Source organism: Daldinia childiae (assembly GCF_008694065.1).
Source record: "Daldinia childiae strain JS-1345 chromosome Unknown Scaffold13, whole genome shotgun sequence".
Lineage (NCBI taxonomy): Eukaryota > Fungi > Ascomycota > Sordariomycetes > Xylariales > Hypoxylaceae > Daldinia > Daldinia childiae.
In genome coordinates this window covers 1,130,664-1,145,506 of record NW_022984654.1, presented here as the reverse complement: position 1 = coordinate 1,145,506, position 14,843 = coordinate 1,130,664, and the positions used below count along the sequence as shown (strand labels likewise).

Genomic DNA, 14,843 nt, shown 5'->3' with positions numbered 1-14,843 from the left:
TAAGTGTGCGACCATCGGATGTATCATGTTAGAATTCTAGATGAGACATCTAGAACAAAGTTGTTTCCTTGTTTCTTGCTCCCCCTCGTAGCATATCGCGAATTTAGCCCCAGAATCAGCCACCATCCTCAAGAACTTACGTGGAGAGAAATAGTAAGTTCCACGTTGCCCTCGTTACTGAACTTCCTGCTTGTTTCTCACTAATAGACGAGCAATTTTAGGAATGCTGTGTTGCGCCCCTTGCTAGATAGTTATGTCTTATGGATAGCATTGTAGAAGGTCAGTTATCGAAAGAGTTGGAGAGTTGCCGGGGCAGGCCTGAATCCATCTTTATACAAGCCCTTCAGAAATTCCTCCTTGAGCGTATGGCGACCCTGGAGGTGGAACGTCCCTGACCGGGCTTCCTCTAAGGCTAACTTGATGCCGAGCCTGTCCATAGCTCTGCAGTAAGCCTCGTTGCAGGCGTTATGGAGAAAGCAGAGGACTCTCGACCCAGACTCCTTCATCTTGGTGATAGCAACCCTTATATCCTCTAGCTTTTCGTACCCCAGGTCGTATTGCCTGAGTTCCTTCACTTCCAGAATCAGGCTCCGTTTAGGAGTTCTTCGTAGATGGCTGAGGATTTCGGTGGTACTAAGCCTCCTTTCGTAAAGTTCACGTGCCTCCTTACCTTCAGGTTCTTCAGTCTTATCGGAACTTAGTAGGCACAAGAGCTCGGCGAACTTGAGTATGAGGCCATGCTATGACGAAATCCATCAGTAACCCCTTCTAGAACAGGCTAAAGGAGTTGATTAGGATCCTTTTTATATATTTTTTTCTGCTCACATATATCTCAATAACCCGGAGGAGTTCCTTGTGTTTAAACCCATTAGTCCGGTTGTCGACGCCGGTAATGACGCAGTCTGTGCCTCTCAATCCGCATCGCTTACATTTTGGAGAGCCCTCTTGTAATTCGCACTTGGCTTTTGACTTTCTATAAGCACTACACGAGTTATTTCGGATGGTACGCTGCTTCTTTTGGCGTGGCCCGAGTCCGCCGTCGACCGGGCCCAAGTTTAATTCCGGGACCACGCTGGGCTTGCGCTTTAGCCCTGGTCTGGCCAATCCCCCCGACGATTGCCTATGTATCGACCGGACTTCATTGTGCAGCTGATCCCCTTCTGACTCAGCCGGTATGCGTGGAGCTGGTACAACTAGAGTAGCCTGGACTGCATATTGTTCTATCCTCGGCTTAGGTTCTATGGTAAGCTAGCTTGGTTCGTCAACCTAGTTGGAACTCATGTATAAGAAGGGATCATTGAGAAATACGTGCCCAGCTCCCAATCGCATGCCCGGCACCAGAGGCTGGGTATCATCTAAGCTTTCTTGAGGAGACCAGTCATCAGCAGGTGCGCCGGAATAGATGCTATTGTTAGCATTATCATCATCCGACCCTGAAAGTCCAGGGAAATAGGATATGGGATCTTGTCGCCATGGAGATGGGCCCTGGATGAGCGGCTAATCAACGGCTCCATGTCTCCTGGGGTTTAGTCCCTGTTGTTGAGCTGGCATTAGAGGTGGCTAACTCAGGCCTGGCAATTGTCCCGGCGCAAAGTTCATGGGTGAGACTCAAGAATTGTTAGTCCTCTAAACGTGACGATTGCGTAAATAATCATGGTACTTACCAACCATGATCTCTATTTGTGAGAGTGTCAGGATCGAATGTTCTCGTAGCGGAGCTAGACGTCCAATCCAATATTGATTCCTGTTCTCAGTAACTGTAGGAGATAAAGGGAGTTTGTTGGTGATTTCAGAGTAGGCCGACTTGTTACAAGTAAGTAGTCCTTTTCTCGTTGAACTACATTTTGGGTTTGTGCTCTTAGACGGGCAGTGTTTTGCCTTTAGGACTTCAATGATGGTTTGAATAGTTTCATAGCTTTAGGGGGTATATACGTTCCAGTGTAGGTGAACTTAAGTAAGTATGTTAGGAAAGATGGTAGCGCCCCTTGACTCGTTTGATACTAATAGGGTTAATTCTTGTTGGGCAGTTAAAGAATAGGATCAGGTAGCAGGTAGGATAATTGTCTAGCGTCGACTTTTACGGGCGCCGGTAGCATGTTGACCTGGAAACAGAATGTGTTATGTTGGTAAGTAAATGCAATTTCTTAGAGTTGATTTTGTGTAGGAATAAGTTTACGTTTGTTTGATTAGTTACCTAAGGTATTTCACTGAGTATCTATGTACCTAAGGTGCATTGATGTACATAACTCCCAACGTAACTTCCAACATAACTTCTAACCGTTAGCGCCAGGAACGAAACGTACATATACCATTCCCTCCTGCAGTACCTTCCTTCACTATCTGAGTATCATGTCTATGTACTAACTCTTTTAAATCAGGTAGCCTTAGGTACATTGGTAGGTACATGTAGGTAGGTAGCTTTCATGTATTCTTCGAGTTGCTCTTCCCCTAAGTCAAGCATTCTCACTAATACAAATGCAAGTACGAAGCCGTAATAAAATAAAACAAACATCGTATATGTATTTGATTACACAGGTACTTACCTGAATACAGACAGAAGTTCAGGCCCGTCATCCACCCAGCGATCAAGTAGGTGCGATGATTAAATATTAATTTATTAGGAATCTTCTATGAGAGGATGGAACCGTCGATTCCGTAAGGGGTTATGGGACTGGTTAATAGAACACAAGTAGTTAAGTCTTTAGGTTAGGATAGACAACCTTAAGATAGTAGTAATATACACATAGTTACATATATCTCCAGCTTCCCGTAAAAGGGGTAAAGTTGAAGATTACTCCTCACGGTAGGTAGCTTAGTATGTTAATTGATAGTATAGATAAAACACGTTCTATTGCATCGTATAACAGAGATTAAAACTGGCCTTATAGCGCTACTCAATAGCTTCATGATTCCCCCTAACCACATTATGGAGATTCCTCCATTTGCCGCTCTAGGAACGAACTATGTAAATATCTTGACTGTAATCTTTCTACTACCTCATTGCTTAGAGAGAAATTCCTCATGTGGGTTGACAAATACAGCCGCCGGATGAGGTAGAAGCACATTGGGTTCCCGGTTCACAGATGGAGGAGAGGACCCAATATGAGTTAATGCAGGCCAGAACTTGGGAAGAGCCGTTTACTGGGCTATGTACAATGACCAAGTTAGCATATATTTTTCTTGGGCTATGACAGAGCGGTGACCTGGTTTTCTTGGTAGGTATAAGCGTACTTGAAGCATTTAAAACTTCCCGAAACACAGGAAGACCCTTGTCTTCTATGAGTAATGGCGACGGATAATGGTAAGGCTGACAGAGAAGTCGCTACAATTAAAGATAAAAGTTTCATCGTAACGAATACTCTATGACCTTCGTACTTAATCTGAGGGGGACAGTAAATATTGATTATTTGGCATTGGGTTGCCTGAGGAACATTAATGCGAATGAAAGGTTTTATATGTCATGATACTAATCCGTGCATATAAGTGATTTATATTTCTATATATACCTTAGGTTCCTAGGTAGGTACCTATGCTATGACTGTCCTGTGATATCATCAAATTATGCACGTCCCTAAAAAGACCACTCATGTACATTAGGTACATACACCAGCTTCAGCCCAGACTCAACCTGCCCATTTTTACCAGGTGATCGAAGTATTAAGCAGGTGTCACATAGATTCAAGCTGTAAAGTTTACCTAGGTAAGTAGTTAGAAAGTAAAGTTCATCTATAAAGGGGGCTAAACTTTGCCTAGGATGATGCTAGACATGCCACAATTCCACTAAACCGTATATGCTGTCTACGTCAGCATTTCTTTTGAATTCCTCTCCTGTACTGAGCTTTAGGCTACATCTTATTCTAGACTATCAGAGACATACCTATACCTAAGTGACTATCTCTTAGAATGGGGCCTGTTCTAGTCAACGTCATGGACCCCAACTGATGTTGAACTCTACCATGGTTATCCCACTACATACATATGTTTTGCCACATTGTGTTATTAGTAGTCCGCCCCTGGGGCCACCCGCCACGATGTCTTCTGATATGCATCTATCAAGAATTGTAGTTTTGCCTATCGAATCCGCGTAGTAAAGAAATCATCCGTGATAAACGTACAAGAAGGTTATAGGGAATGCGGTGATTATATCTAGGAGGTAGTTAACGAGATATGGGTAAGAGGATTCAGATGTACTAATTACCCATCACCTAGGTATTCATCCTGAAAGATACGAAGATACAAAGATACGACCCAGGACGAAACTCATGCTATGTAAAATCGAATCAGTCCTGACGAATCAGAAGATAACGGACATCCTAATCTGGTATGTGTTTCTATGGGCGCCGCCGTACCCGGGACGGGGCCGCATTGTCACTGGAGGGTTGAACACCTGACGTCCTACCTATGACCGTACCGGACATATGCCCGCCTCCGCTGTTCAAATCGCTGCTGGAGTGTGTAATCATCGCCTCAGAGGGTTCTGAATACGTCATAGAGAGGTAGCCATTGATAAAAATTAAGTCTCTCGTAATTGCATCAATCTATTATATCATAATCTACTGCTCTCTCTCAGCGGTATAGAGATATAGTACTATCAGTACTAGCCCTTATAAGCATTACAACCTTAAATATCAGTTGCTCCCCTATTTCGTAAACTTGTTCAGTTGACATTAGTGTTCATAGTCTTCCGACTAGGTCTACACTAGAACTAATCATCCTCTGACTAAGATGGTCAACAAGGACAATCATCTCCAGTTATTTCCTTCTTCGCCAAGGCCAGATGGCTCGAGCCTATGGTTCGCCCCATCTCCAGTAGTGCCATAGTTAGAACGGTTGCTACCATTCTCGCCGTTACCCTCAACCTGGCCTCCGTCGTCTTCATCTGTCGTTCCGTTCTCCAACAAGCTTTCGCGAGTATCAGGGCCAACAAAGCGTCTGTAACCAGCTCTGCTGTTACTTCCTGAATTACGTAGTCCAAAGAGGATGAGATGGATTAACTACACCCAGAATTAGTAAATGGGGGGAGAATAATAGTTAATAGTAATTACCTGGACAATGCCGACAGCTACCGCCACGCCGAACTCGAATCCGGAAGTGCGCTCCACTGCAACGCAGGTTAGTAATTATAAACAATTCTCTAATTACATATACGTAGCAATTAGCTTAATGGATTATCGACATTACTTACTTGTAGCGCGCCAGGGGACGAGACAGGAGCTACCTCTATCACGGTGTAGCTCTTGACACATGCCGCGGGGTGCATTACGATCTGGCAGAGAGCGAAGACCACAGCAATTAAAAGTATCCTGTATGCGTTCAATAGCCCTGTAGTCATGTGCACTCCATAGACGTTGCCAGCTCCTCTCTAGACTACATTCGATGCCCTGGCCCGACGAGAAACCCTCGGCTGTGAGGGTGGCCAGAACTACTGTCAGTATAGCCTGCAAAACCGGAGACGCTACAGGCAAGAACTGTAACAGCGTGGACGATGATGTAACTCTCTGCTGAAACAGTCGGCGAAGTTGCGGCGTATATAAAATGTTTGCGAATGCTATGAAGGGTAAAATTATTGTGAGGGCGGTCGTGCCTGTTGATATAGGGAAAGACAGGTTACTCGAAGTGACTTGTACATAGCTACGATGTGTTAGTCGTAACAACGGAGTGAATGAATAAATTAGAAATAAGGGAGAATAATTTACATTGCAACCGCCGCCAATGCGAGGAGCACCTGTTTTAAATATAAGTTAGATCAAAATTGATATAGTAGGGGAGGGTGAAGCTGCTAACAAAGGGGAAAGCAATTGCTAAGTTGACCATGGTGGAGTTGAATAGCTGTAGCTGTAGTTGTAGCTGTAGCTCTAGTTGTCGGTCTTGGCGTAGATGATGGAGTTAATTAGAGTTATTTAATTGTAGTTGATTGACTTTAGCTTTGTATGAGAAGGAAACCGAAGAAGTACCTAAGGTACATAACCCTATTATTTAAATTTAAAGTGGAAGAAGAATGAAGAATGCACTTGCATTGAGGCCCAACCTTGCTATTTTCTCTTTCCTCCGGAAGTGACATTTGTACGACATAGAAGTAGCAGCCCCTCACGCAGCCTGGCAGCCTGCTTCTTTCCTTTGTCCGAGTCCGCGGTTGACATATCTGATTTCTGATGTATCACAATCTTAGTTCTATGTAATAGAGGGGCGACCTCGGTAAGTGGTATGCATCTATTAATGCAATAATGAGAGTCAACATATGATCAAAAAGGTATTATTACTAAGTGACAATTATTACATAAATAAACTCTACTTGTTTCTATTAAACAGACTTATAAGTCCTTGTCTTGTCAGTGACTACTAACCTCATCGAAGACGAATGAATTCAATCGGGTTTACTCAATTAACTATTCATCTTTAACTTATATGGAGAATGTAATGGTAACTTGACAACAAGAGGGAATCCCATCAGATAAAGGCTGTGTAAACATACTCTACGAGTATCGGATGTTGACTGTGAGACTTCAATGTGGAATAAGTTTAATATATGGGCTCGTATAAGCTGAAGTAATAATACTTTATCTAACCTAGGTAGTTAGTTCAAATTGTTTAGTTGATGATTTTCCTAGGATCTTGCAGCGCCAAGCCTGTACCCCTAAAGCGCATCACCGGATTTCTAGAAATAGCCGTCGATCTTAACTCCCGAGATCCGGTACAAGTTAATCAATCTTGTCATTCTCGTCTTGGTAATGTCTTGACCTTCCTATATAGGGGCCGTTGCCGGTAATTCGCGATACGACTCCGGGGTGTGATGATCCGCCCGTAGCGGATCACTGAGTACGCATACCGTGATATAATAGAGCACCGGTATCCGTCATAATGTCGACCCTTATTTTCTAATCTGCTACCCAGTCTGCCTAGTCTGCCCAGTCTGAAGGTGCTTCCTAGGAAAGTATAAATTATCGTACCACTAATTGGAATTTGGAAGGTATAAGGAACTTATGAGCTTCTAACATATATTAGCACATATATTAGCTACAAACTTCGTATTCGCCGTCATCATATAAGAAAGCTTGAGTTAGCCGTCGGATTTTTGACAGCAAGGTCACTTCTCTAGTCAGATATTCGCAGTCTACGAGATTAATCTGGATTGTTCGAGTACTTCATCTTTTCGCTGCGTACCAATATTAGTTTGAACAAACAGTCGATTCAAACATGGTCCGTTCTATATTCGTTGCGGCTTTAGCAGCCACATCAGCTGCTATTACCGCCAGCCAGGAAACCAACAACCAGCCGCTGTTCACGATCGAGTTGGGACCTGGTGTGACGCAGCAGGTAACTGAAGCTGAGAAGTTGGCCCTCAAGTTTGTGAGTAATACTTACATCGACCGGAATTTAGATTTGGATTACTGATCGTTCCTCAAAAGGAAGGGAAGACGTTTATCGATATCACCAACCGAAAGAACTTTGTACAATCTGTGTCAACAGCAAACACTGCTCAAACCGCAGCAGTAATATACCCCAACTTACTAAACCAGACAGACACTGTTCACGGTCTTATTTCCAAGCTTAGCAAGGATAATATGCAAGACAAGCTGACGACTCTCTCCGAGTTCCACTCCCGATTCTACAATACCACTTGGGCTAAGGATGCTTCCGACTGGTTTCTTTCCGAGGTTCAGGGGATCATTACCGGGAGCGAAGCTAAAGACGCGACAGTAAAGCCATTCGAGCATAAATGGGCACAGAACAGTATCATAGCTACGATTCCCGGCAGGTCCACCGACAAGATCGTAGTTGGTGCCCATATAGATTCCGTTAACCAAGAGGGTTGGGATGCTCGATCACCTGGTGCTGGTAAGTAATTCTTCATTACAATTAGTGGACCTGCCGGAATTGACAAGACGTGAACTAGATGACGACGGATCAGGATGCGTGACAATCCTGGAAGCTATGAAAGCTCTTTTAAGCGATCCCCTAATTGCAGCAGGGGAGGCGGACAACACGATCGAATTCCACTGGTACTCGGGTGAGGAGCTTGGCCTGCTTGGTAGCGGTGAAATATTCGACTCGTACGCTGCCGATGGAGTTGTTGTCAAGGCGATGCTCCAGCAGGATATGACGGGATGGGGAGACAATCCTAGTCAGTACCTATCTACTATTCTAGAATCATTCCACAACCCTCTTCTCTCGATATAAAAGTCGAACAAATACTACAAATTTGCTCAGGGGTAACTTAGGGAGTGGATAGAATAGATGAGCTTTACTACCAAAAGTCGTCTACATACTAACCTATGATTCTACAGTGGGTGTTATAACCGATTATGTCGACCAGGACCTTACGGCTTTCATCCGCCTAGTCAGCGAGGTAAGTCTGCCCATCCTATCATAACTAGCCCGTAACTAAACAGTAGTCAATAGTATACTGATATCGGCTACGTCGACACACAATGTGGCTACGCCTGCTCGGACCACGGATCCGCTACTGCTGCCGGTTACCCAGCTGCTTTTGTCATCGAATCCGACAGGCGGATTTCTAACGATAACATCCACAGTGCGAAGGATGCACTCGACACCATCAACTACGACCACATGCTTGAGCACGCCAAACTTGTCCTTGGTTACGCGTATGAGCTCGCTTTCGCTCCTCTATGATTCGAACTCTTAGGTTATCGACTATTATGTGGATGATTTGCATTTGTTATCTGACTTACGATGTATACATATATATAATTAATAGATGCCTTTGCTGTTGATAGCGAGCATGTGTTGATTGTAGAACTCTGACTTGCCGACTGTATTTAGTATCACTCATACTGGAGGATACCTTGAAGACCTTAACGCTTTATGAATCGTTCACATAGGTTAAGTAATTAAAAGGACCTGTGATCTGAATGCTACGAAACTTATCATAAAAAACTATGCTATTCAGTACAGTAGGCGTAAAGCCATCCACCGGATGGGTATCATTCCGCATGAAAAGACCGAAAACCTGTCGTAACGATCATCCATTGACCGTGGTGATATTTGCGAGTGAGAGCTATGTGCAATGAGAACTAGAAGCCATAGCTGCAACATTATGTGTTATATGTCTGACTAGTTGATGTCGTTCATCAATCATAATACTCAAGTGAAGCATCTTTCGTACGAAGGGCTCTCTCCTCCAAGACTCGGAACGCCTAATGATCCGCACTTGAGAAAGAAAAAAAAAACCTTAAGTGGTGACCCGACAATAGCTCGACGACGAGAACACACTTGAATTACCATAGTGACGAGAATAGAAACTGCCGAATTACCTAGAATTAATTAGCAATAAGCCCATAATCCTCGTACAAACGGTATAGACGGACCAGCTCCAAGTTAATTAAGGCATTTACCATCCCTGATAAATATGCAATCCCCGCGGGATTGTAACAGAAGATTTGGCTTCTCTGGTCTAATAACCCAGGCGATGAAGGGCGATAGCGTCTCTGACTTGTCTTGCCATAGTGGTCATCGTAGAGAGTCGCCCTAGAATGGGATCTGATGGAGATCGGCTGCTGATCTGAATGTATAGCTTGTCGAATCGGTCGAGATAAGAGCGCATGAGGTTCGGGACCACATCGCGAACCTGAGGGTCCTGTATGGAATTCTGTTTAGAGTTGTTATGTTTGGAATGAGGTTGGTCACTAACTATGTGTGGGAGTGATGAATGTAGTATACGAATGACTGCTTCTACCCAGTTGATTTTCTCACGGAGGAGGGGGCCGTCGAGTTGTTCGGCAATGACGGATGCCACGGAGAGTGAAACTAGAGCTGGTAACTCTCGGAGAAATTGAGGATCCAGTTTGACAAGGTATTCATTGAAGACTTCTGGATGGCGGCCTTGTTGAATCCATCGGACTAATCCAGTCTCATATTCACCTCTTTCCATTAGGGCTGCGACGTTGGCAATCATGTGTTGAAGCTCGGGGTCCCTAGCATTCGACGGTTCTCTAACGCTGGAGTTGCTCGATGCGAATGGGACCATCGGAAGAGAAGTGTTCGCCGTCGGGCTTCCATGCAAAAATGACTGCGACTGTAGAGGCTGGGCATAGTGAGTCTGGGGTGGCTGATGCTGTGTGTTAGAACCATGCTCACGGGGACTCTGCTGCTGCATTTTTAGAAGGCTATCTTGAAACTGCGCCTGTGTAGCGGCCATAGCGGTGACCGTGTCGGAAAGGCCAGTTACTAGTGCTGTAAGCTGGTCAATCTTATTGCTGTCGGCAATGTGTCGCCGTTCGAGCTCTGCGATCTGCTCGGCAGTTCGATCTTGTACTTCTTGCACGATTGAACGAGAAGCTGTGACTGCTGTATCGTTGATGAGAGGAGTGAGAGTAGCCACGAATGACTGACGGAAGTTCTCTAAATCAAGCGCTACACTGCTGGCGACCTTGTCGGAAATAGACTTGGATAACTCGGGCTTTTGGAGGGACTGATTAACAGCATTCGGGAGAAGCTTTTGCATCTGGTTTTGAATCGAATGCGAAACGCGACCGATCATCTTACCATCAATCTGTTCCGAAATTGTCTTCGTGATCAGAGCGCTTAGAACGGGCACCACATCACTCTCAAACTGATCACTGATGGTTTTAGTAAGCACCGCCTGAACATTTGCGTTCAGCACATTAGACACTTTCTCAAGTAAGAGGTGTTGGTTCTTCGTAAACTTGTCGTCGCGGGCACGGAATTCGTTGTCAACATTTTCCCGATGGTCTTTGAACTCGCTATTGATAACTCCAGTCAGCTTGTCGCCAAGGCCAGATACTATCTGTTTGACAGTTGACTGAATAGCTTCTTGCGATATGAGAGGTTGAGGTGAAGACATAGTGGATTTCTCTGAGTGCTTTGAGGGAGTCGAGTCGGTCCGTGACTGCGAGCTGCCGTTTGATTGTGCATTCTCTGTAGCCAGCTTTTCGGCAACAGCGGCAGCTTTGTCTCGCTTCTTCCGAGCCTTCTTCTCTGTCTTTTCTAGTTGGCCAGCAGGCGTGACTGGAGCCACGCTCTCTTTCTGCTCGGATTGTCTAGTGAAGGACTGGTTATCGCCACTCTTTTGAGATAAATCTTGCGCAGAAGAAACTGTTGAATATTGTGGTGGGGGTGTCTCTTTTATAGGCCGAATTCGAAGAGGGATACCGTGCTCTTCTGTTGGCTGAGGTTCAGAGACCAAAGCGCTGGGCAACTCTTTCAGCTTCGTAATCTTGACCAGGCCGGCTTCGGCAGCATCGAGACCGTCAATAACTTTATTATCCTTAGACCATCCGAGCTCACTCTGCTTTACAACAATTCCAGTGACACCCTTCGAATGCATCGCATATAGCTCAAAGAGACTTTGCTCATCGTTATCGGGTGACGTGGCAGGGTTAGTTAATATGTCGAGGCTGCGAAGCACACCTTTGTTGGCAAATGAATACTCGCGTATACCACTGATAACAGCGGTCGAGTCGGGTTCTGGGATCGACGGATCTTTTGCTACCAACTTCTGAATGTAGTCAACTTGAGACAGACCCTTAATCGTGTATTTTGGTGCCGACAGGTGAAGGAAATAGATCGAGTTACGCGTCGGATGGCCGACTACGATCATGCCTGAGGGAGGGTGATACATAACGCTACATACTGGATCCGATTCTTTGGCATGAGGCAGATTGAATTCCTGCACGGGTTTGCCTAGGGCGAGATCCCAAAGTTGAAGCGTGTGATTCTGCTTCATGCCTACGATCATGTAGCGCAGTGCCCATCCCTTCTGGTAAGGCCGTTGCTTATCCAGCAGTAACACAGAAGTTGGCCATGCCTTCTCGCCTTCAGGGGTGGTATTCAGGGTCATGAGTGGCTCCTTGACCTCGAGGGAAATGTGGGCAGGCATGGGAGACCAAGGGTCAGAATTCTCGTCGGCTGTTGTTAAATCCCGCACGTCCCAGAACTTGACGCGGCCGGACTTGTCAAGGGATACAATAGTAGTATCGTCTTGACTAAAGGTGAAGTCTTTGCCCGCCTTGCCTGTGCTGATTCTAAGGGAGCACTCTCTATAGAGCTTCTCGGTATCAACAACGCGATCATGGCCAGACTTAAAAATACCGTTTGCCATAATATACGACGGCCAGATGACGTTGATCGTCTTTCCACGGCCGACAGCGAAGAATTCTGGGTGAGTAGACGAGGTCCTTGCCCTAGTCTTCAAAACACCCCCATTGTCACCGCCTCCCTCTTGAGATATGACAAGCGGGGGGAGGATAAATCCGTACTGTTCCGGATGAGCATCCTCTAAATGGTCCTTTTCGCCGTTCTTGATTTGAATGTAATATACGGTTCCACTAATGCCAGTGCCAATAATAGACTCCTTTGGCGTGGAGTGGAGATCGGATGGAGTAGACGACATAGCTACATTGAAGATCCGGTCTTTCGTGTCAGTGAACAGTTTAGCGTCCTTACCGTCATCCTGTCTTATTACACGAAGCCCGCCAGCCTTAGACATGCCGTAAACCATGTACGATTCCGTAGCGGTGACAAGGTTTCGATCGATTTGGTCAAATTCCTTCTTTAGACGTGCGATATCAAGAATGACCTCGTCGCGGAATTGGGGACGAGACTCCTCGGTCTCTTGCATCGTGATTGAAATCCATGGCTTCATGGGGAAGTTGTAGACCTTGACAGGATTCGGAGTCTCTTCAATCACGACAATCTCGTCAGCTTCGGCACTTTCCCAGCTGTCCGCAACAGGGCCGTGAGCAGCATCCTCGACAATATCACGAATCGCTTGTGCAACTCCTGGCGAGTATGCATCCTCAAGCACGTGGGAATTCTCTTCCTTGTCAAGTTCTCTCTGGATATCCTTTGCTGCTGCCTCGGCCAGATCCTGAAATTCAGCATCAGTTTTTGCCCTCATCATGTGTTGAAGTTCGGCGGCAATCTTAGCTTGTACCTCTTCGGTTTCAGCCCTCTCTATTGCTTCTTGAGCTTCCTTGTCCACTTGTTCAGCAAGGCCAGTGATTGCCTCTGACACAGTCTCTGTACCTTTCTCTCCAGTAGGTGAGAAGTTAGAATAGATAGCTTCCCGTTCAGTGATAGAATGAGGAGAAGTATCAAGCTTTCGCCTGATACGTTCCGGGCTCGTAATTGGGCTTCGCTGACTGCCAAGTCGTTTATGGTCCTGAACAGCTCCAGAGGAAGAAGCGACACTGGGGGTCTTCTTAGCGGCCTTGAAAGCGGTCGGCGCGGGAAGCTCGGTTGGCATCTGACCGGCGTGAATCGGCGCATTAGGCGTTGAGGACTTAGATGCGGTGTTCTGGTGAGAAAGGGCACCGACACCCTCAAACGAATTATAATCAAATCTGGAAGACTTGCGACTACCCTCGTGTTGAGATAGCTGAGAGAACTGGGATGCCGGGGAATGGTATTCAAATTTAGTTGTAGGGGACTCAGCGTGCTCCTTTGATCCGAATCTAAAGGGCATTGGCGTCGTGTCATGGGAGCCAACATCAGAATGCCCCTGCTTGATGGGTGTATATTCCTTAAGGTGGTCGACAGAAGAGCCATTAGCTGATTGGGGGGTCAGGGTCGGAGGTTGGGATGATTCGTTTACAGATGGCGGTTGGTCATTCTGCGCAGGCTTCGGTCGATGTAATAAGTTGAGGAGGTATGCTTGAGTATCCATCGAAGGTGGACCTGCGTTCCAAGTTGGCTGGGAGGGAGCCTGAGGAGCCTGGGGTTCTGCTCGCGAAGACTCATTCTGCATGTTTCCCTTCATAAGAGTAGCCAGAAGACCCTGGGGATCAGCAGGCATCGGCACCGGGGCGTGAATAGGTGGTGGGTTGTTCGACTGAGTTATACTTGACGACATGTCGAACGAGGGCGCTTGCGCTTGCGCTTGTGTATGACCAGGCGGCGAGGTTTGCGATACCGATTGAGCGTTCTGTCCGCTGAACTTGAGGAGGTTCAAGAGATGTGAACTCTGGTCAGCTTTACTAGAAGCATTTGAAGGCATAGTGCCAATTGGACCTAGACCCATTGGCCCAGTAGGATGGTGCGAATGTCCAAAGTTGCTCGAATTACTGGGGGGCGTCGGAGCAGGCGGAGGAAATTCGTCTAGACCTATCAGAGGAGATTCTGTAGCAGAATGGCTATGACTGTAATAATCCTGAGAGTCTATGCCTTGATTGTATGAGGAAAATCGTGAAAGAAGCTCGTTAGCGGTATTGGAAGAATCATCACTTTTCTGCGCATTGCGTTGAGCTTGCAAACGAAGAAGCATTGCGTGCAAGCCGTTTGCATCGCTGCCACCCGGCGGGTTATAACCCGCCATGATGCGCGAGGGGTGTGAAGGTGTGGAGCTTGTCTTGGTATTGATGAGGTTATGTTTGTATTGTTAACTAAGATCTGTCTTCCGATGAAAGGCAATTCCTAAAACGCGGGCGAATTATTAAAATCGTCGCTAATGATAAGCGTAAGAGATTGTAAACGAAGAAAATAGTAATAGCGTTCGTTAGGTAGTGCTTTCAACGTTGAAAGGATGAAGAAGAAAAAAAGTTTAGAGATCTTCCAGTCCCATACGTATCAAGCTCTTACCAGCCTCGCCAAAAAAAAAAAAAAAATAATAAAAAAAAATAAAAAAAAAATAAGAAAATTGGTAAACTACCAAGCACAAAGCTACTATCGGTAATCCGGAGATAGGTGCGATAAGATGGTAGAAACCAAAGACAAATTATTGGATGAAAGAACTGACCCAGCTACCGTAAAAACAGAAAAATCAGTTCGACAATGTACGTCGAGAGACGAGAGACGAGAACCAGGAATTTTTTTGTGGGTGAGAAGAGGAGATTGACTTAAAAATCTCGTTCAACTTGGAAGGA

The 14,843-nt window shown here is 45.6% G+C and overlaps 3 protein-coding genes across 4 annotated transcripts; 1 reads left to right on the top strand and 2 right to left on the bottom strand.

Annotated features, from left to right (window-relative positions):
* Positions 1 to 4,742: 4,742 nt before the first annotated feature.
* GL218_08706 (putative tetraspanin tsp3 protein) lies at positions 4,743 to 6,140 on the bottom strand (the record flags this gene model as incomplete). Of its 2 annotated transcripts, XM_033585514.1 has the most annotated exons (5): positions 4,743 to 4,994; positions 5,046 to 5,101; positions 5,186 to 5,631; positions 5,697 to 5,725; positions 5,785 to 5,814. In XM_033585514.1, the coding sequence occupies 5 exons, from the start codon at positions 5,812 to 5,814 to the stop codon at positions 4,743 to 4,745; spliced, it is 813 nt and encodes a 270-aa protein (XP_033440454.1). The 2 variants fall into 2 exon arrangements, with proteins under 2 accessions (XP_033440454.1, XP_033440453.1); XM_033585513.1 differs by lacking the exon at positions 5,785 to 5,814 and adding an exon at positions 6,092 to 6,140 and having other exon boundaries at positions 5,186 to 5,725.
* A 1,054-nt stretch (positions 6,141 to 7,194) lies between these two features.
* GL218_08705 (Leucine aminopeptidase A) lies at positions 7,195 to 8,634 on the top strand (the record flags this gene model as incomplete). The annotated part of the gene is made up of 5 exons (XM_033585512.1): positions 7,195 to 7,347; positions 7,407 to 7,836; positions 7,895 to 8,122; positions 8,286 to 8,347; positions 8,401 to 8,634. The coding sequence occupies 5 exons, from the start codon at positions 7,195 to 7,197 to the stop codon at positions 8,632 to 8,634; spliced, it is 1,107 nt and encodes a 368-aa protein (XP_033440455.1).
* Positions 8,635 to 9,415: 781 nt separating this feature from the next.
* On the bottom strand, positions 9,416 to 14,002 carry GL218_08704 (putative wd40 repeat-like-containing domain protein; the record flags this gene model as incomplete). Its single annotated transcript, XM_033585511.1, has 2 exons — positions 9,416 to 9,598; positions 9,653 to 14,002. The coding sequence occupies 2 exons, from the start codon at positions 14,000 to 14,002 to the stop codon at positions 9,416 to 9,418; spliced, it is 4,533 nt and encodes a 1,510-aa protein (XP_033440456.1).
* Positions 14,003 to 14,843: the final 841 nt, after the last annotated feature.